The following is a 21,705-nucleotide window of genomic DNA, read 5'->3' as shown; positions in this document are numbered from 1 at the left end:
AGTTGGGCCCACTAGTGTTTGGTGCATATATGTTTATGATTGTCATCTCTCCCTCTTGGATTGTTCCCTTTACAAGGATGTAATGGCCTTCTTTGTCTCTCTTAATTAGTGTTGGTTTGAAATCCATTTGATCTGCAAAGAGGATAGCTACTTCTGCTTTTTATTTATTTATTTTTTTGGTTCCTGTTGCATGGAGTATTGTTTTCCACCCTTTAACTTTCAGTCTATGAGTTTCTTTTTGAATTAAGTGTGTTTCTTGTATGCAACATATTGTTGGATCTTGCTTCTTGACCCATTCTGCCAGTCTATTTCTTTTGATTGGTGAATTGAGACCATTAACACTGATGGTTATAACTAATATGTATTGACTTATCATTGTCATGACCTTTTCCTCTTGTTATATTCTCCCCCTTTGCACTTAATTTCTTGTCGTGCCTGATGGATTCATTCTGCTGGGCTTCCTGGGGTTGTGATCCTTGTTGTCTTTTCCTAGGATATTGTCTAAAATTTTTTGGAGTGCTGGTTTGGTATTCATGAAGTTCCTCAGGTGCTCTTTGTCATGAAAGTATCTTATTTCTCCATCAATTTTGAAAGATAGTTTTGCAGGATACATCAATCTGGGTTGGAGGCTGTTTTCCTTTAGGGCTTGAAATGCTTCACTCCAGGCTCTTCTGGAGTTGAGGATTTGTGTTGAGAAGTCTGCTATGATTCTGATAGGCTTTCCTTTGTATGTGATTTGTTTCTTTTCTCTAACCACTTGGTAGGATTTTGTTGTTCTGTTGGGTTTCTGGAATCTTAACTGTTATATGCCTAGGTGTAGATTTTTTTTTTAATCAAGGCTAGTTGGAGTCCTGTATGTCTCACTTATCTGTATATCAAATTCTTTTTCCCTGCTTGAGAAGTTTTCTGCCATTGCGTCTGTGAACAGGTTTTTTTTCTTTTATGTCATTTGCACTCTCTCTGGTTTCTTCATTAACTCCAATCAGTCTAATGTTATTCTTCTCTGCATTGTCTAGCAGCTGCTGGATTGATTTCTCATGGTCCCTTGCTATTTTTAAGAAATCTTTTCCTGGTCACTGATTGCAATCCTGTCTTCTATATCTGATATTCTGTCCTCACACTGGCTCATTCTGCTGCATAAACTTTCAATGGAGTTTTTAATCTCCTGGAAATCTGTTTGCATCTGTTTTATGGATTCCACTTGTTTCCTATGTTGGGATTCCATCATGTTCCTCAGCTCCTCTATTTTTTTAATCTGTGTCCTCTCTATATTTATTAATCATGTTTTGCACTGTGGACGCAATCTCTGTTGTTACCTGAGAAATTATTTTTGATTTCTTCCAGATGCTCTTTCATTGCCAGTTCAGGGAGTCTGGGTGATTGAGTATCAGAGTGTTCCATCTCGTTGACCCTTGGGCTTGCCTTAGGTGATCTGGAAGTCTGGTTTTTGTTGTTGTTGTTGTTGTTGTTGTTGTTGTTGTTGTGTTTTTGGTACCAGGGATCGAACTCAGGAACTTGTGCTTGCAAGGCAGGCAGTAGCACCACTGAGTTAAATCCCTGGCCCTGGAAGTCTGGTTTTGAGACTTATTTACCTGTCTTCTCATTTCAACAGATGAACCCTGATGCATCTTTATTGAGGCAACATTTTGCTCGCCCAGTGGGCTTCAATTCCCAGCAAGCCTCAGAAAGGCCTTCTCTCTACTGCTCCCCACTGCGCCAATTCCTGGGTTCAGAGTGGTGGCCTTCTGGATCCCTGCACTGCCCTGTTGTCCTGGTGTGGTCTGGCTGGGGCCTGGGCACACTTGGGATGGAATCGGGGTGGCTTCTGGCTGTTGCCTGTGCAGGTCTTTTCCAGGCGGGCCTTTGGCTGCGCAGGGGCCCAAGCTGCAGGTGTCTTGGTGGGGCCCTGGCTGGGACCTGCACACCCGCAACACTCTGGTCCACGTGGGCCTCCCCTATCAATAATACATTTATATTCCTGTTTCTTAAATTATCAACTTAAAATATTATCTGCTGGTATTACTGTATGACAGATGAAGATGCATTTCACTAACATGTTTACTATCTATCAACTTTAGATACTGTCTGTTGGGTTTAGAATCAGGTAGCTGAGCACAAAACTCCTTATTCCACTCCGTCTCCTCCCAACATGGCTGCAGTTTCTCCCTGGTCACCTCTGCAACCTCAAGTACCATTCTTAAGACTCTTTCTCTTAATATCAAGCAGAGGGAACATCTTTTGATTTTGCAAACCACGGCCTCCCTTCTTCTTCAGTCACTCCTTCTACAAGAACCTTTGCATCTTTCAGGATCTCCCAACTCTCCCTTTCTTCTGCCATTGTTAAGGTAGCAATATTTTCACTCTGTTCTGTGATCATAATGATGTCTTCCATGATCTGCTGATACAAGTGCTTCCTGTGTTGGTTAGCACATCTTATGGTTTGTGTCTGAATGTCCCTGCAAAGCCACATGTGGTCATAGGCTTTTTCAGAGGTGGCTGGATCTAGAGTGTGTGATGCTGGAATTGATTCATGATGCAATGCCAGGCTCAAGGGCAGTAGGATTAAGGGTGTGAGTGCTACCTGTCTGAAGTAGTCTGAGTAGTATAAAAGGGGCAGAAAGATGCTATAAAGTTCGCTTGTTGCTTTGCTCCCTTCGACCACCATAAACTGTCTCTCCTCTGTCTTGGAGCCAGCCGATTATGGACTGAAACCTCTGTGAACTGTAAGCCAAAGAAACTCTTCCTCTTTCAACTTTAGTTGTTGTGTATTTTGTCTCAGCAATGAGAAAAGTAACTAAGACAGCATTCATGGTAGCAAGTGATAGAAGACTCAAAACCAAAAAGCAGAAAAAGAAATTTACCCCTCACATCACAAGCAACAAAGGGAAACCATGGATCTAGCCTCAGGTAAAGCTTCATCTAACAGTATTAACAGGACATATTCTCTTTCTCCAGCTCTTGGAGTCTGGTTTCTGATGGCTCAATTGGCTGAGCTCTCCTCCAGAAGAGGCAAGACGTTAGTACCTGCTTCATCCTCTTACTTTCTCAGGTTTAAATCCAATAAATTCAGTGGAAGGAAGAGAAAGATTTTCCCAGTGATCAAATTGTGGAATTTATTCTGCTTGGAACAACTTGTTCCCATGTTCATCCTGAAGCAGAGACTGTGAGTGGGGATTCTGGGCATGCTGGGTACCTAACCCTGTGGCTCGGCTCCATTTCCGTCGGAAAGCAGGATCCTCAGCCTAATCATAGAAGGAATTCCCCAAAAGGAAATCAGCAGAAAGAAGAAAGGATACTAGGTACCAAGAATAATAAATAGCCACCCTATATGTCTTAGTTACTTTTCTTGTTGCTGAGACAAAATACCTGACACTAAAAGTTAAAGGAGGGAAAGTTTATTTGGCACACAGTTTGAAAAGGTTTCTGCTATAATTGGCTCGCTCCAAGGCAGGGTGGCCTGGCAGAGGGCATCACAGAGGAGAAACAGTTACCATAGGGAGCAAGGCAGCAAGCAGCAAGCAACAAGCAGTGACTCTTTCTGTCCCTTATATCCTATCCCTTAGGGCAGGTGGTACTCAGATTTGACAACTGATGAATTCACTGTAAGGTGGCAGGTGGAGAACTACCTGTTACTTCAGGCTGTAACCAAGTGGTATCCTCCCTGTCTGCCAGGATCTTTACTCTTAGACCCATGTCCACACACTAGCTGCCCTCACTAGTTCATTAGACAGCTCATGAGGTAGTTTTAGATGATTGACCCCCACATCTTAATATTGTTTTTTGGGGGAGTTTGTAACTGTCATATGTAGACAAGAGTCTAGGAAATTTTAACTTCCATAACCAGAACCTCTGTTAATCCTATTTCCAGACCTACTCTTAGGTTTCATTGCTGCCGTCCAAGTCAAGAGCTTCTGTGAGTTCTGCTTAGCCTGCCATCTTTCTGATCTTTTTCATTAATTGGTAATATTTTATCTGCTTTTTGTTTCATAGGAATTTGTTGAGTATTCTTATATGTTAGAATACTTTTAATAGAGTTCTGTCACCATTAATTTAATGATTTCTTCCAAAGGGGAGTCTACACACACATCCTTAATTAGCATGTGTGACATGTAATGTTATACCTGGAGTTGCTATGTTCTACTGTTCAATAGCTGCACAATGTTTAAATGTACAGATATTTTCTTACATATTAAGCCACCTTCTGCTCATTACTAACTACTTGGTGATTAGAAGCACTAATGCTGTGAACATTCCTCTAAGTACCTGTAGAACTAATTCTTAGTAGATTGTGTAAAGTGGCTTTGCACAGTGATTAAAAACATGAACTCTAAGGCCTGGTAGCCCGAAATCTTGGCTCTCTTCCTTAATGGTGTCATGACCTTGGGCAAGTTACTTAAGTTTCTGTGTCTTGTTTTTCCAGTGGATAAAAAGGGAAATAATAATATCACCTTTCCTCTAGGGTGATGAAGATTAAATGAGTTAATTTGGCAAGATTCATTTCTGATACTGAATACTCAATAACCATTACCTGTGAGTGCTGTTATTCTAGGTTGGACTTAGCGACCACATGCATTAAAAAGAAGTCACTGTTCTCATGGCCTGGGGTAGGATTCTGTTGGCTTGGGGCCAGGCTCCTAAGCACACCCCTTGAGAGGGGCCAGGGAGTCCCCACAGCAGGGCTGCAAGCTTAGGGCCAAGGGGAAAAGCACGGCTGGCGTAAAGCCGAGGCTGAGCTCGCAGCCCCTTCAAAGCTGCACTGCTCCCTGCTGTCCTTGCAGGTCTAGATGGGAACAAACACATACTTGGATGAATGAATGAACGAATGAATGAATGAAGTCAGGTATAGGCACTGTTTTTTCTTGTTTTTAACTTCGTTCTCTTATCTCCAAGCCTTCTTAAAGCCTTGTTGAAAGCTAGGCACAGTGATACATGCATAAAACATCAGCAATCTCAGCTACTCAGGAAACTGAGGTAGGAGGATCACAAATTCAAGGTCAGCCTAGGAAATTAGTGAGACCCTGTCTCAAAATAAAATAAAAAGGGATTGGGATGTAACTCAGGGATAGAGTGCTTGACTAGCACGCTTGCAACCTTAGGTTCATATCCTAGCACTGCAAAAAACCAAATGAAACCAAACCAACCCAAATCTCCCTAACCACCAGAGACTAGTTTCCCTGCAAGCATGCTTGCAAGAGAGAGGACCGAGGAGGATGCAGCCTGAAGTCATCCTGCCTGAGCTGACTGCAGCAGCCTGGGCAGACAAGAGGCAGACTCCAATTCCAGGGGCTCCCCGGGAAGGCGGGTAGGGAGCCTGGCAAGAGCCCGGATTTTCTGAGGGCGAAGGGGTTTGGGGTGCCTCACCTGGATATCCACGAAAGGATGTACTCTCAACCAAGCGAAGCCTGGAACAAAGCTGCAGCACGGCGACCTCTGAACAAATGACAGCTTTTTATATTCTATTTCTAACTTTTGATAAATACTAAAATGAGTCTGCATTTGATTTTGGATCTACTCTTTCTTAAGCCATATGTGCCTTTTTGGATTATAGATGTGACTGCCTATTTATTTATTTAGAGACAGGGTCCTGCTGTGTAGTTCAGGTTGGTCTTGGGCTCACTGTGTAGCCCAGCCTGGCGTCGAACTTGCTGTGATCCTCCTGCCTCAGGCTCCTGAGTGCTGGGATTACAGCCGTGTGCTACCACAGCCTGCTGGAGTGAGTGCCCTTTTACAACAATAGTGCCAGCATGGCTGTTGCATGGATAAGGCAATTGCCAGACTGAATGAGAGCGACCAGATAGGGTAGCAGGGACCTCCAGCTTCCGACCAGACCCTCTCTGTGCCATAACCAACCTTATCTGCTCAGGTGAAATGTCAAAGAATGGGTTTCTGCCCCTGTAAGTGGGGGTTTCTGCCATAATACCCACTCCTGCCTGGATTCAAGAACACATCTTGACATTAAATTAAAAGAGAGAGCAAACAAATAAATTAGAGTGGTAATATACCCTGAAACATTAACCCAGAAGTCACTGTTAATGGTAAAACCATTAGAGTACTATGCTTCTCTAACATTCCCAGCAATGCTTGGCTAAGGAAAAGTCTCAATTTTAAGTTGTCTTAGAATATTATTATAATCTATTATTTCTTACACCATTCATGTATTAATGTGTTGAGAAATAAAAGGTCTATGTTTAACAGGGTTCCCTTTCTAAAATTAGGAAATACGTATAGTAGATAAACAAAATACTCTTTCACACATTTATTATACTGTCACACATAATAATGTCATATGTAATGTTCATTGTTAATGCAGATTCTTCTTTTGCGGGGGTATTACTAAAAATCAATCAAGAATTTAGCCGAAGTAGTAAAAAAAAAAATGAATAAAGACTTCTTTATAATTACCAGACCTAGTATAGACCCAGAAACCAGGAAGCGTGTGTGACCAAGGTTCAGGAAAAACCCGGACTGACTCGTCCTGGTGACATCAGACTCGCTCGCGGATTTCTCTGGGTGGGTCCACATCCACCTCCTAGTTTAATAACGAAGCAGCTGCTAGGGTCGTGGCCCCTTTCGGGGGGGTCTTCATTTGGGATAGATAACTGGGTGGTTTTTGTTTTGTTTGGGGGAATAAATATTTGAAGGGGTAACTGAAGAAGGTCTTGCTGCTGTTGTGATGTTACTGATACACAGGCTGACGCTCTGTGGGGACGCTGTCGGGCTGCACTATCTTTCTGCCTTCAAGGTAACCCGAGGCAGCTGCCTGTTGACTCGCACTCCCTTACGCTGAGCTCTGCCCTACCTGGGGGCTGTAACCGGAGCCAGACGCAGGCTCACAAGCAGCCTTCCCGGCCACTGACAGCATCCAGGAAGCAAGAGCGCCAGGTCACCCGCTCGGACGCTTCCGAAAGGGGGCCTGGGTGCCGCGGGGCCCAGGGCGGGCGGCCCTGCCTCTCCCCGCGTCCGAGTCGGGGAGCTGCTCGCGAGTCCTCTTCGGGCGCAGCGATAATCACGGCCCGGAATTCTCTGCCAAGTCCCCTGTCCCCGGGATTTTGCCATGTGTCGCTGCGGGTCGTGTCCACGTGGAGAGCCAGGCGCACCCAGAGCCTGAAGTCCCGCCTGGAAGGATGCACCCCTTCCCCTGCTCGGCGCTGCTTGCTTGCTTTGGCAACACGCGGGAGGCTGTACCCCTCGACCAGCCCAGCGCTGCGGGTGTCCACGCCGCCGTCCGAGGCCAGCCCACGGCCACAGCAGGCGGACACGCGAGCGCCCGGCCAGCGGAAGGAGCTCCGGGGAAGGGGCGGGAGCCCGGGCCCTCTGCGGAGCGGAATGGCCGCGCGAAGCGGAGCTCAAGGAGCCTCGCTGCTGTGCAGCCAGCGGAGACCCCCGAGGACCTGCCCGGGCCGCTGCCGGAGAAGCTGCACTGCCAAGCAGCTGCTCCGCAGACTTCCATCCCCAGAGCGTCAGCTACTGCAGCGCCCAAGGTGAGCGAGGCCTCCAGGCCTGTTCCGGGGGAGCGGGGCGGGGCGGGGGGCGGGCTGACGCACAGACAGGACGCTGAGGGCACTCGCATGGGCACAGGAAGCTGCAAAGCCTTTCCGTTCTCAGAGTTCTCAGAAGATGCAGAGAGGCAAAGGCAATGAGCACTAGAGCTTTCGCAGTGGCCCGAGGCCTTTAATTAACTGGCTGTGGTGCCTCTGAGCCAACGGGGTCTGAAGAACGGAGAGTACAGTGTGGGAAGGCATCCCCCTTTTAACTGGTTGGTAAATTCCTTTATATGGAAATGCACAATAGAAAAGGCTTGAATGTAGAAATAAAGCAATTGTCTTCAGTCCTTAAAATGAATCGCAGAACAGGAAGGTAATGTGGAGAAATTGGGAAATGATAATCACTGTGAACTCAGCCCGACACATAACACACGTCCTACTGTGGATCCCTCTACGATACTTCTCTGAGAGTTAAAGACAGGAAGAGGAAGTTGTTTGGTTGTTTTGTTTTTTGTTTGTTTGTTTCCATTACGTTTATTGGTACATTTTAGGTGTACAATACAGTTACATTTATCATTGTGATCTTGTACCTGTACATGATGTACCGTGGTTCTTATTTCTTCCCCATTCCCTGTCCTCCCTTCACCCCCTCCATCCCTCCCTATTTACAAAGACTTTGTTTCCATTTTTCCATTTTCTCATGTTAATTCCATTCCCTTCTTTCCTTTCCTCTACCCCTCCCACTTCCCCTTCCCCTTTGCCCCTTTTCTTCCTATCTCACATTATCTCTTATACCTTTTAGTCCTTATTTACACTTTCAGTTTCTCACACTAGAGAAACTATTCAGTATTTACACATGTGTGTCCTATTTATTTCACTTAAGAGTATCGCCTCAATGTGCATCCATTTAGCTATAAATGTCTCTAGTTTCTCATATTTTATGGCTGAGTAGTACTCCATTTTATTAAAAAACGACATCTTCTTTATCCAGTTTCCAGTTGATGGGCACTTGGGCTGTTTCCAAGCTTTAGCTATTACAAACTATGCCACTATAAACATGGGTGCACATATACTGCTGTGGTATGATTTTTTTCATTCTTTTGGGAAGATCCCCAGCAGGGGAATAGCTGGGTCAAATGGGACCTCTAGGCCTAGTTCTTTGAGGTTTCTCCATACTGACTTCCACAGTGGTTGCACCAGTCTGCACTCCCACCAACAAGGGAGAAGGGTTCCTTTCTCTCCACACCCCCGCCAGCATTTGTTGTTGGTTGATTTCTTGGTAGCAGCCATTCTTTCTGGGGTAATGTGGAATCTCAGTGTTTTCATCTGCATCTCTCGAATGACCTGTGATGTTGAACATTTTTTCATATGCTTATTTGCTGCTTTTACTTCTCTGTCTGAGAAATGTCTGTTCATTTCAGATGCCCATTTTTGAATTGGGTCTTTACATTTGGGGGGGCTGATTGTTTTGAGTTCTTTATATATATTCTAGGTAGTAGTCCTTTGTCTGAGGTACAGCTGCTAAATTTTTTTTTCCACATTGTACATTGTCTCTTAGCTCTGTTTGTGGTTTCTCTTGCAGTGCAGGTTTTTAATGAGATGAGATCCCAGTTGTTCATTCTTTGTGGTAGTTCCCATGCTACTGAGGTTTTGTTCACAAAGTCTTTTCCTATGCCACGTCTTCAAGAGTTCTACCTAACTTATCTTCCAGCAAGTTTAGTGTTTCTGTTTTAATATTTAGATCTTTAATTCACTTCAATCTTAGTTTAGTGCATGGTGATAGATATGGATCTAGTTTTAATCTTTGGCAGGTTTTTCCAACACCATTTATTAAGTAGGCTATCTTTCCTCCAGTGAGGGTGGTTGGCTCCTTTGTCAAAGATGAGGTAGCTGAGTATGTCTGGAATTGTTTCTGCATCTTCTAATCTATTCCACTGATCCTCGGGTCTGTTTCTTTGCCAGTACCATGCTGTTTTTATCATAGTAGCTTTGTAGTATAGTTTCAAGTTGGGGATTGTGATAGCCCCAGCCATGTCTCTGTTGCCTAGAATTGCTTTTGCTATTCTAGGTCTCTTCTGATTCCAAATGAATTTTTGGATTCTTTTCTCTAGTTCTGTGAAATATATTGTTGGAATTTCAATTGCCATTGCATTGAGTCTATATAGCAGTTTTGGAAGTAAGGCCATTTTCACTATGTTGGTTCTTGCCACCCAGGAACAAGGGATGTCTTTTCATTTTCTTTTTTTTTTTTTTTAACTTTTAGATTATAATTTTTATTAACAGATAGAAAGCTGGCAAACTACTGATCAGTAATTCATTATTTCAAATAACAGTAGAATTTGTAAGAAAAAAATAAAATTTAAAAAGGTGCAGATATATTTTCAAATAAACAATTTTAGAGCTTGTCCTTTATAAAAGTGGAAATCATTGAATTATAAGTTGCTTTACTCTGTGATCAGTAGGTTAATACAGTGACTCAATTTAGAAAATAATGAATCACATAATGAGAGGTTATTGCCTATATTTTTGGATTTTCAGTTTGTCTTTGGAAGTCTCTTGAGTACTTTTTTTTTGTATTAAATTCTTTTATTGGTACATTGTAGGTATACAACACAATTACAATTCTCATTGGGAATTGTACCTTTATATAATGCATCTTGGTTCTTATTTTTTCCCCATTCCTAGCCCTCCCTTCACGCCCTCCACCCTTCCCTATTTACAAAGACTTTATTTCCATTTTTTCCATTTCTCATCATTTTTTCCTTTCCCTTCTTTCCTTTCCCCTGCCCCTCCCACTACCCCTACCCCTTTGGACCTTTTCTTCCTATTTTGCATTATCGATTATTCATTCTAATGATTGGTACATTTTAGGTATACAATATAATGACATTCATCATTAGAAATTTGCACCTTTACATAGTCTCTCATGGTTCTTATTTTTCACCCTTGCCCAGCCCTCCCTTCAACCCCTCCATCCCTCCCTATTTACAAAGATTTTGTTCCTATTTTTCCATTTTCTCATATTAATCCCATTCCCTTCTATCCTTTCCCCTAGCTCTCCCACTTCCTTCCCCTTTGCCCCTTTTCTTCCTATTTCACATTACCTATTATACATTTAGTCCTTATTTACACTTTCAGTTTCTCACACCAGAGAAACTATTTGGTATTTACACATGTGTGTCCTATTTATTTCACTTAAGAGTATTGCCTCAATGTGCATCCACTTAGCTATAAATGTCTCTAATTTCTCATTTTTTATGGCTGAGTAGTACTCCATTTTATTAAAAAACCACATTTTCTTTATCCAGTCTCCAGTTGATGGGCATTTGGGCTGTTTCCAAGTTTTAGCTATTACAAACTGTGCTGCTATGAACATGGGTGCACATATATCACTGTGGTATGATTCTTTTAATGCTTTGGGGAAGATCCCCAGCAATGGAATAGTGGGGTCAAATGGGACTTCCAGTCCTAGTTCTTTGAGGTATCTCCATACTGATTTCCACAGTGCTTGCACCAGTCTACACTCCCACCAGCAGTGGAGCAGGGTTCCTCTTTCCCCACAGCCCCGCCAGCATTTGTTATTGGTGGATTTCATGATAGCAGCCATTCTTTCTGGAGAGAAGTGGAATCTCAGCATTGTTTTCATTTGCATCTCTTGAATGACCAGTGATGTTGAACATTTTTTCATGTATTTATTTGCTATTTCTACTTCTTTGTGTGAGAAATGTCTGTTCATTTCAGATGCCCATTTTTGGATTGGGTCTTCAAATTTGGGAGGTCTGATCTTTTTAAGTTCTTTATAGATTCAAGATAGTAAACCTTTGTCTGAGGAAGAGCAGGTGAAGATTTTTTCCCACATTGTGGGTTGTCTCTTCACACTGCTGGTGGTTTCTCTTGCTATGCAGAAGCTTTTTATTAAGAAGAGATCCCATTTGTTGATTATTTGTGCTAGTTCACAGGCAACGGAGGTTTTGTTCATAAAATCCTTTTGTACACCGATGTCTTCAAGGGTTCTACCTAACCTCTGTTCCAACTGGGTCAGAGTTTCAATTTTAATATTTAGATCTTTAATCCATTTTGATTTTAGTTTAGTGCATGGTGAGAGATATAGGTCTAGTTTTAATCTTTGGCAAGTTGAAACCCAATTTTTCCAGCACCATTTATTAAAGAGGCTATCTTTCCTCCAGTGAGGGTCTTTGGCTCCTTTGTCGAAGATTAGATGGCTGAATGTGTCTGGCGTTGTTTCTGCATCTTCTAATCTGTTCCACTGGTCCTCAAGTCTGTTTCTTTGCCAGTACCATGCTGTTTTTATCACAGTAGCTTTGTAGTATAGTTGCAGGTTGGGGATTGTGATACCCCCTGCCATGTCTCTGTTACCTAGAATTGCTTTTGCTATTCTGGGTCTCTTCTTGTTCTAAATGAATTTTTGGATTGTTTTCTTGAGGTCTATGAAGTATGCTGGTGGGATCTCAATTGGAATTGCATTAAATCTATATAGCAGTTTTGGAAGTACAGCCATTTTCACTACCAGGAACTACATCCTTCCTACCCAGGAGCAGGGGATGTCTGTCCATTTTCTGATATCATCTTCAATCTCTCTTTTCAGAGTGCCATAGTTTTCAGAGAAGAGGTCTTTGATTTCTTTCGTTAGGATGATTCCTAGGTATTTCAGTTTTTTGGATGCTATTGTGAAAGGAATTATTTGCCCTATTTCTCTCTCAGTGAGTCTGTCATTGGTGTAGAGGAAAGCTATTGATTTTTGTGTGTTGACCTTGTAACCAGCTACTTGACTGAATTTGGTTATTAAGTCTAGAAGACTTTTGGTGGAGTTCTTGGGGTCTTCTATATAGAGTATCATGTCATCTGCAAATAATGACAATTTGACTTCTTCATTACCTATCTTTATTCCTTTTATTTCTTTCTCTTGTCTAATTGCCGTGGCTAATGTTTCCAGAACTATATTGAACAAGAGTGGTGATAGTGGACATCCTTGTCTTGTTTCTGATTTGAGTGTGAAGGATTTCAGTTTTTGACCATTTAGTATGATATTGGCTGTTGGTTTTTCATAGATGGCTTCTATCAGTTTGAGGTAGAGACCATCTATTCCAATTTTTTGTAGGGTTTTTATCATAAATGCATGTTGGATTTTGTCAAATGCTTTTTCTGCATCTATGGAGATAATCATATGGTTTTTGTCTTTGGCTCTATTGATGTAGTGTATTACATTAATTGATTTTCGTATATTGAACCATCCGTGTATCCCTGGGATGAATCCCACTTGATGAGGGTGTATGATCTTCTTGATGATCTTCTGCATTCTGTTTGCCAGTATCTTATTAAGGATTTTTGCATCTATATTCATTAGTGAGATTGGCCTATAGTTCTCTTTTTCAGTTGGGTCTTTCTCTGCTTTGGGGATCAAGGTGATGCTTGCTTCCAGGAATGAATTTGGGAGTATTGCTTCCCTTTCAATTTCATTGAAGATTTTAAACAGTAGTGGCAGCAGTTCCTCTCTAAATGTCTTGTAGAATTCAGCAGTGAAGCCATCAGGGCCTGGGCTTTTCTTAGTTGATAAGTTTTTAATTACATTTTCAATTTCATTGGTTGATATTGGGTTGTTCAGAATTTTTAGGTCTTCTTCGTTCAACTTTGGTAATTCATATGTATCTAGGAATCTGTCCATTTCTTCTGTGTTTTCCATCTTATTGGTGTATAGGTTCTGGAAGTAGGTATTGATGATCCTCTGGATTTCTGCTGGGTCTGTTGTAATTTCACCCTTTTCATTCCTAATTGCATGGATTTGAGCCTTTTCTTTCCTTTTTCTGACAAGGTTGGCTAAAGGTTTGTCAATTTTGTTGATTCTTTCGAAGAACCAACTCTTGGCTTCATTGATTTTTTTGTATCGTTCTCTTAGTCTCCATTGCATTGATTTCTCCTCTGATCTTTATAATTTCCTCCCTTGTATGAGCTTTGGGGTTGTCCTGCTCTTCTTTTTCTAGAAGCTTGAGGTTCAGCATCAGGTTGTTTAATTGGGCTCACTCTGTTTTCCTAATATGAGTATTCACTGCCACGAATTTCCCTCGTAAGACAGCTTTCATTGTGTCCCATAGATTCTGATATGTTGTATTGTCATTGTCATTTAATTGAAGGAACTGTCTGATTTCTTCTTTAATTTCCTCTGTGACCCATTGGTTAGTCAGAAGTGTGTTGTTCAATTTCCACGTGTTTATGAAATTTTTTGAGTTTCTTTTGCTATGGATCTCCAATTTCATTGCACTATGGTCTGATGATATACAGGGGATAACTTCGATTCCTTTGCACTTACTTAAACATGTTCTATGTGTGAGTATGTGGTCTATTTTGGAGAATGACCCATGTGCAGCTGAGAAGAATGTGTATTCTGATTTTGTGGGGTGGAAGACTCTGTAAACATCTGTTAAATTCATTTGTTCAAGAGTTCAATTGAGTTCTAGTATTTCATTACTTATTTTTAGTCTGGTTGATCTATCTATTTGTGACAGTGGGGTGTTCAGGTCCCCCACTACAATTGTATTAGTGCATATATGACTTTTCATGTCCGTTAGTATTTGTTTTATGTAGTTGGGTGCACTAGTGTTTGGTGCATAGATATTTATGATTGTCATCTCTTCCTCTTGGATTCTTCCTTTTACAAGGATGTAGTGTCCTTCTTCGTCTCTCTTAATTAGTGTTGGTTTGAAATCTACTTGATCTGCCAACAGGATAGCTACTCCTGCTTTTTTTTGGGTTCCCATTGCATGGAATATTGTTTTCCACCCTTTAACTTTCAGTCTATGAGTTTCCTTTTGAATTAAGTGTGTTTCTTGTATGCAGCATATTGTTGGATTTTGTTTCTTGACCCATTCTGCCAGTCTATTTCTTTTGATTGGTGAATTGAGACCATTAATGTTGATGGTTATAACTGAAACGTATTGACTTGTCATTGCCATGACTTTTTCTTTTTGTTGGGTTCTCCCCCTTTACATTTAATTTCTTGTCATGCCAGATGGGTTCATTCTGCTTTGCTTCCTGGGGTTGTGATCCTCAATGTCTGTTCCTAGGATGTTGTGTAAAATTCTTTGGAGTGCTGGTTTGGTATTCAGGAAGTTCCTAAGGTGCTCTTTGTCATGAAAGTATCTTATTTCTCCATCCATTTTGAAAGATAGTTTTGCAGGGTACATCAGTCTGGGTTGGAGGCTGTTTTCTTTTAGGGCTTGGAATATGTCACTCCAAGCTCTTCTTGCCTTGATGGTTTGTGTTGAGAAGTCTGCTGTGATTCTGATGGGCTTTCCTTTGTATGTGATTTGTTTCTTTTCTCTGACTGCTTGGAGAACTTTGTTCTTCTGTTGTGTTTCTGGAATCTTAACAATTATATGCCTATGTGTAGATTTTTTTTGATCAAGGCTATCTGGAGTCCTATATGCCTCACTTATCTGTATGTCAAGCTCTTTCCACCTGCTTGGGAAGTTTTCTGCCATTATTTCTGTGAAGAGATTTTTTATATCATCTGCACTCTCTCCTGTTTCTTCATTGAGCCCAATCAGTCTTATGTTATTCTTTTTTGCATCATCTAGCAGTTGCTGGATTGATTTCTCATGTTCACTTATAATTTTGAAGCAGTTTTTCTTTTCCTGGTCACTAATTGCAATCTTATCTTCTATATCTAAAATTCTGTCCTCACATTGGCTCATTGTGTTGTGTAGACTTTCAGTGGAGTTTTTCATGTCCTGGAAATCTATTTGCATCTGTTTTATAGATTCCATTTGTTTCTTATGTTGGGATTCCATCATGTTCCTCAGCTCCTCTCTAGATTTATTAATCATGTCTTGCACTAGGGGCACAATTTCTCCTGTTATCTGAGAAATTATTTCGGATTTCATTTTTTCCAGATCCCCTTTTGTTGCCAGTACATTGGGTCCAGGTGGTTGAGTATCAGAGTGTTCCATCTCATTTCCCTTTGGGGTTGCTGTAGGTGACCTGGAAGTCTGGTTTTGAGACTTATTTACATGTTTTCTCATTTTGACTGGGGCGGGGGGCTTTTAGCACCTGCATGGATTACCTCCTCTGAGCTGGGTGAGGTGGGACAGGGGCCGGGAGCAGCGGTAGGGATGGTGACCCAAAAGCCCTTTCCTGTGGGCTGGGAGAATCTGGAGGGATGGTGGCTGGGAAACCCCTTCCTCTCGGCCAGGAGCAGTGGGACAGAAGGTGGCCCAAAAGCCCTTTCCTCTGGGTTGGGAGCAGCAGGAGAGATGGTGGCCAGGAAGCCCCTTCCTCTGGACCAGGAGCAGTGGGACGACGGCTCAGAAGCCCCTACCTCTAGGCCGGGAACAGTGGGACTCAGTACCTTGGTCTGGTGGTCTGATGTCCTCTGCGTCTTTGTAGTGTGGAATCAGGTGGCTGCCTGTCTGCAGCGGGGTGATTCGGTGTTTTCCGCGCCACTCAGGACCTCAGTAGGGCGTGCACAGACCTGCCTGTCTGCAGTGGGCTGATTCGGCGTGTGTTCTGAGCGACTGGGGACCTCCTTCATTTTCTTATATCCTCTTTGATGTCTTTATTTTAGAGTGCTGTAGTTTTCAGTGTAGAGGTCTTTTGCTTCTTTTGTTAGGTTGATTCCTAGATATTTCAGTTTTTTGGATGTTATTGTAAAAGGAATTGTTTCTCTAATTTCTCTCTCAGTGAGTGTGTTATTTGTGTATAAGAAGGCTATTGTTTTTTGAGTGTTGACCTTATATCCAGCTACTCTACTGAATCTGTCAGTTAAGTGTAGAAGTCTTTTGGGTCTTCTATGTAGAGTATTATATCGTTAGCAAATAATGACAGTTTAACTTCTTCCTTTCCTATCTTTATTCCTTTTATTTCTTTCTCTTTTCTAATTCCTGTGGCTAATGTTTCCAGACCTATATTGAACAGGAGTGGTGATAGTGGGCATCCTTGTGTTGTTCCTGATTTTAGCATGAAAGTTTTCAGTTTTTGACCATTTAGTATGATGTTGGCTGTTGGTTTTTCATAGATAGCCTTAATCAGGTTGAGAGAAAGACCTTCTATGCCAGTTTTCTGTAGGGTTTTTTTAAAATCATGAATGGGTGTTGGATTTTGTCGAATGCCTTTTCTGCATCTATTGAGATGATCATATGTTTTTTGTCCTTGACTCTGTTAATACAGTGTATTACATTTATTGATTTATGTATGTGGAACCATCCTTTCATCCCTGGAAGAAAATTCATTTTTTAAATCCCTTGTACTAATTCACTGTGTTAGCTCTCTATTACTGTGACAAGATACCTGAAACGGTCAACTTAAAACGAAGAATGGTTTGTTTAGCTTAGTTTTAGAGACTTTCATCTGTGGTTGGTCAGCCCCATTGCTTTTGGGCCTGAGGAGAGATAACACATCATGGTGGGAGCACATGGCAGAGGAGGCTGTTCACCTCACCACCACCAAGGAGCTAAAGAAGCGAGGAAGAAGAGACCAGAATCCCACACACTCCTTCGAGGGCATGCCTCCAATGACATAAGCACCCACTAAGCCCTCTGCTTAGTGGCACCACTGAGTGGGGACCACGCTGTTGACATACGAGCCTTTGGGAGACACTTCAAATCCCACAGACAGCAGTCACAAGCCCTCAGGCCCAGGTCTAGCTGGCTGCATTTGAATCACTTGCTATGACCACCATGACGAGGGTCCTTCAGCCACTACCTGATCACCTGTGAGTGGAGACTCCACAATGTCCTCTGCTCTCCAGAGGGATACAAGGAAAATGGTGCTTGAATGTGGGCCTCGGACATTGTTGGATGAAACCAGAGCACTTGATGCTGCTGGAGCCACCCTGAGCACCTGGGAGCACAAGTGTCTAGGATGACAGCAGAAGGGCAGGAGGAACTAGGGTTTTTGACAATGCTGTGAGCCACTTCTGGTGGGACTGACTGTCCCGCAGATGTACATACTCATGAGTACACATAAAAATATTTTAAAGTAACTAAAGACTATTCCAACAGATGTGATACAGACCCAGTAATCTCCAGGAAATTGTTAGGTGGTCCTACAGCCATCTCAAATTCAACCACACCTCCTCCTATATCCCTCACCTTGCTTTTAGCTGCAACATCCAAAGAAGCTTCCTCCGGCTCAGTGGGCAGGTGTGTTATCTCACACATCTTTAGAAAGACTTCCAGCACAAAGAATGTTTAGGGCATGGATGTGGTCGTCACCTTGATTTCATCATTACATATCGCACACATATATTGACATTATCACACTGCACCGTATAAATATGAACAATTACTATGTGTCAACTAAAAATAAAAATTGGGCAGTGTGGCCTTAGGGCGGTCCAGTGGGCCCACGGAGCCTCTGGGGTTTTTCATCTCTGTTCTGCCGTCTGCAGCCTTGGTTTCAGCCCACATGTCGCTCCCTCTGTGGCTGTTAGAAAACTACCAGGAGCAGCCAGGCTGGCAGGCTTCCCCTTGTCCCCGCTGCTGCCTAAATGGCTTCGACAAACCTTCCCCAACACCCAGTTCCAGTTTGGTGTCCCCTGCTGGGCAACTTTGGTACTGAGTCTTAATTTAGATTTAAGCACTTAACTAAAACACAGTGTTTGTTCCCGTATCTGACTCTCCCACTAGTCTACGATGAACGTGAGAGCAGGGACTGCCTCTTGTCTGCTCTTTATCCATTATATTTAATGCGCAGAACAGTAACTGGCTCATAGAAGGCATTCTATATTCTTGAATAGTTGGATAAGTCAATAAAATCCAGGTTAATGGATAAGTCAATAAAATCAAAATCAGAGAAGAGGTTTGTGGTGAACATTAAGCTGAGAGTGTTCACGCCTAGCCCTCTGAGTCCACAAGCCCTGTGTCCACGGTTCTCCAGCCAAGGATCCTTGGCCATGAAGTTAGGCCTGTGATGGCTGCGTCTGCACTGAAGGTGTACAGACTTCTGTTCTTGTCATTCCCTAAGTGATACAGCACAGCAACTGTGGTACTTACACTGTACTATAAGTGATGTAGAGGTGACTTAAGGGCCACAGGCGGATTGCATAGCTTATATGCAAATACTACCTCATGTTACATGAGGGACTTGAGCATCCCCGGGTTTTGATATCTTGGAGCCAACCTTTCATAGACACTGAAGGATGACTGTAATGAGAAAAGAATTTGACTTAATGAGAAGGAAATAATTCAAATAAAGCATTCAACACACGATTTCTTTTGTGCTTTCAGTAATTCATGTGAAGTCTAAGTTTGCAGCGTGGAAGTCTGCTTTCGTTCCTTAGGTCAGCATACTTTGGTGGTGACCTAATGCCTGCTCTGTCAGGTGCTGGGAGACTGTGAAGAACCAGCACTGGTTTTGCCTTTGAGTTGCTTGCTGTTAGGACAGGAGCAAAGAAGCAGCTGCAGTATAAGGTAAAAAATGCTAAAGTGGCATTGTGCATTGAACTCATCTCTAGGCTGTGGTTGAAAGCATTTATATAATTATAGACATTTTTTTCTTCCTTGCCTAGCAAGATTCCCATGCATGCTACCTTAATCGCGTATCCGTGTCTTGCAGCCGCAGAGTGAAATGTGCCCCATTTTCCTGTTTCATAACCCCCATTCCCACGCTGACTATTAGTGTTCTTATCTCTTTTTCCTCCTGACTCATAGTTAAGCTTCAAATTTCTGCTGCCACAGAGTCTCTGTCTCTCAAGGCCACTCTTTGTCGCTTGCTATCTCCCATCCATCCATTCATTCTTCACTCTTTCCGCTGTGACAGGAGCTCTGCTATCCATCATCTCTTCCCAGCTTACACTCTGGCCCACAGAGACAGGAGCATCGCTCAGAGGATGGCTGCCACAGAGCAGTGGGGACAGGGAGAAGGTGACAGTGGACCAGTGCCAGGCAAGGGCTGGGTCTCTCACATGGGGAGCTAGCAGAGGGAGAACCCGCCTCCCACCGGCCGTGACAGGAGAGACACTTTTATCTCCTGCAACCACAAGTCCAGAGGCTGACCGCCTTCACTGCTGCTGAGTGCAGCAAGGGAGAGAGAATCGTGGTAAGGTGCACTCTGGTGGCCCTTGCTGGCCCAGGCAGAGCTGACACTGCCACGGCCCCTCTAGCCCCTCAAGCGAATAGGTTTTCTGGATGAAGTCTTCACTAAGAGGAAGTAAAAGCAAACAGGGAGCATTGACAGTGTTTAAAGAACACAGGTTGAAAACTCCATCCGCTGCCTTGTTTGCTGCATTCCTCTCGCACCTGACCGAGAATGCGAACCAGCAGCTCCACACCCAGGCCAGACTTTTGACTTTAGATACAAGCTTTGAACTCTCCATTTTCCCAGGGATGGGTTGCTGGCACCTGCTCCAGATGCGGACCCCAGGTGGGTGTCTGGGCAGCCTGTGCTACCCTTTGTCCTACCCTGCAGGCCTGTCCTGTGGGCCTTGAAAAGCCATCTCCTAGGTGGCCCTGAGAATGCTTGTGCCAGCTTTGAGGCCCTAGGCCTAGCCTATGCCTCTTTGGTTGTAGGTTTTTGAAAAATCATCCTCTGTCTTGGAGCCTGCATTCAAATCCGTGTTTGCCCAAGTTGTTCACCAGTCAGTGGCTGTGCTCGGTTCTTTAATCTAGACCGAGTTTCTGTGCCCGTCTTAATGCATTTTCTGTTGCTATAACTGCATGTGTAAGATTGAGTAATTTATAGAGCAAACATATTTATTTCTTAAAGGTCTGCAGGAGGCAAGTCCAAGTTTGAAGGCCTCGTCTGGCGAGGGTCTTGTTGCCAGTGGGGAGTCCCAAGATGGAACAGTGTATTGCATGGTGGGCTGGGCACATGCAAGAGGAAGAGCCGAGTGGGCTTCCATAACAGATCCACTCTTGAGGCAACCTATGGCCCATGAATCACCCAACTGCCTGGTCCCATCTTAGTGCCGCACAATGGGGATCCGATTCCAACAGGAGCTTTGGAGGGACTTTGAGACCACAGCGCTCCCTCGGTGCCAGTGCCGTGTCTCTGCATGACCCTGAGGTTGCACCGCCTGTCCTGCTGGCCGTGTAAATTACACTCGCTCCCTCCAGAGACCCCCGCAAACCCTCCTGTTGTGAGTTTCAAAGGCTTCCTGTTGTGCAGCCCACTAGGTGGCGTGTATCTCTGCCAGAGGGAGCGTCCAAGTCTTGGCTCATTTGCAGAAAAGCATGGTGGACAAGCCCCACACCGGGCTGGACAGCTCCCCCACGCACATTACAGCACCCGCGGTCCCCGTGAAGGTCCATATGAATGACATAGGAATGAAGGTCCACACGAAGGACTCATCTTTAGGAAACTAATTGCTAAGTTTCACCGTAGCAGGATTGCATTACTTGGACAGTACCCAAACTGACATGATTACCGTCTAACAAATATTTATAGAGAATATACAGCATGACCAGGTACTCCTGTAGGAGCTGGGTATCCATTCAGCTGTGGCAAAAATAGTGCATAGAGAGCTTCTAGCCTGACAAGGAAGGCGGACAATACATGCGTTAGTAGCATGTTCTGGACAGTGACGACTGCAGGAGAAAGGAAGGAAGGGAGCTTGGGGGAGAGCGGCTAGAGGCTGCCAGTCTCTCACCTTGGACTGATGTACACCTTGTGGTTGTTGCTACCCGTATCCCTCATGCTGTTTAACTGATAAATAACAGTTTGAGTGGTAACAAGATTTACCTTCTTCTCTCTGTTGTTCTCAAATCTGGCTGCATCTAGCGGAAGTTTTTAAAAACTACTACTACTATACCATATTAGTCATTTCCCTATTGCTGGGACAAAATATCTGACTCTTGCAACTGAAAGAGGTTTATTTTGGCTCACGGTCCAGAGTGTTCAGTCCATGGTTGCCTGGTGGCTTCACGGCAGAAACAGCATGGTGAAGGGTCTGGCAGGAGAAAGCCGCTCAGCGCATAGCAGCCAGGAAGCAGGAGAGAGGGGAGCCAGGGACGAGACAGCATCCTTCCAGGTCACAGCCCAGTGACCTCCTCTCTCCAGCAGTGCTCGCCTCTGAACGGCACCTTCTGCTGCGAGCCTCAGTGGCTTGATCCACTGTACAGCACCCTATGACTCTAGTCATCTTCTAAAAGCCCCAGCTCTGAACAGAAGACTTTGGGGGACATTTTAGGTCTAAAGCAGATTCCGGCCGCCCCAGAAATTTGAGTAGACCTGACACTGTCACATCAGTATTTTCAAATAGCTTCCTCCG

At 43.5% G+C, this 21,705-nt stretch overlaps 1 protein-coding gene across 1 annotated transcript in view; it reads left to right on the top strand.

Annotated features, from left to right (window-relative positions):
* Positions 1–5,210: 5,210 nt before the first annotated feature.
* Positions 5,211–21,705, top strand: part of Fam107b (family with sequence similarity 107 member B) — a 191,038-nt gene continuing 174,543 nt past the window's right edge. Inside the window, 3 exon segments of the mRNA XM_013078532.3 lie at positions 5,211–5,302; positions 6,657–7,108; positions 7,111–7,481. Of these exon segments, the coding sequence (XP_012933986.2) occupies positions 5,211–5,302; positions 6,657–7,108; positions 7,111–7,481 (915 nt within the window).

This window comes from Heterocephalus glaber, unplaced genomic scaffold (assembly GCF_053883595.1).
Source record: "Heterocephalus glaber isolate CG9 unplaced genomic scaffold, H.glaber_assembly_v1.0 deba00000738, whole genome shotgun sequence".
NCBI lineage: Eukaryota > Metazoa > Chordata > Mammalia > Rodentia > Bathyergidae > Heterocephalus > Heterocephalus glaber.
Note: the sequence above shows the minus strand (reverse complement) of the source record. Positions and strands in the feature narration are given on the sequence as shown.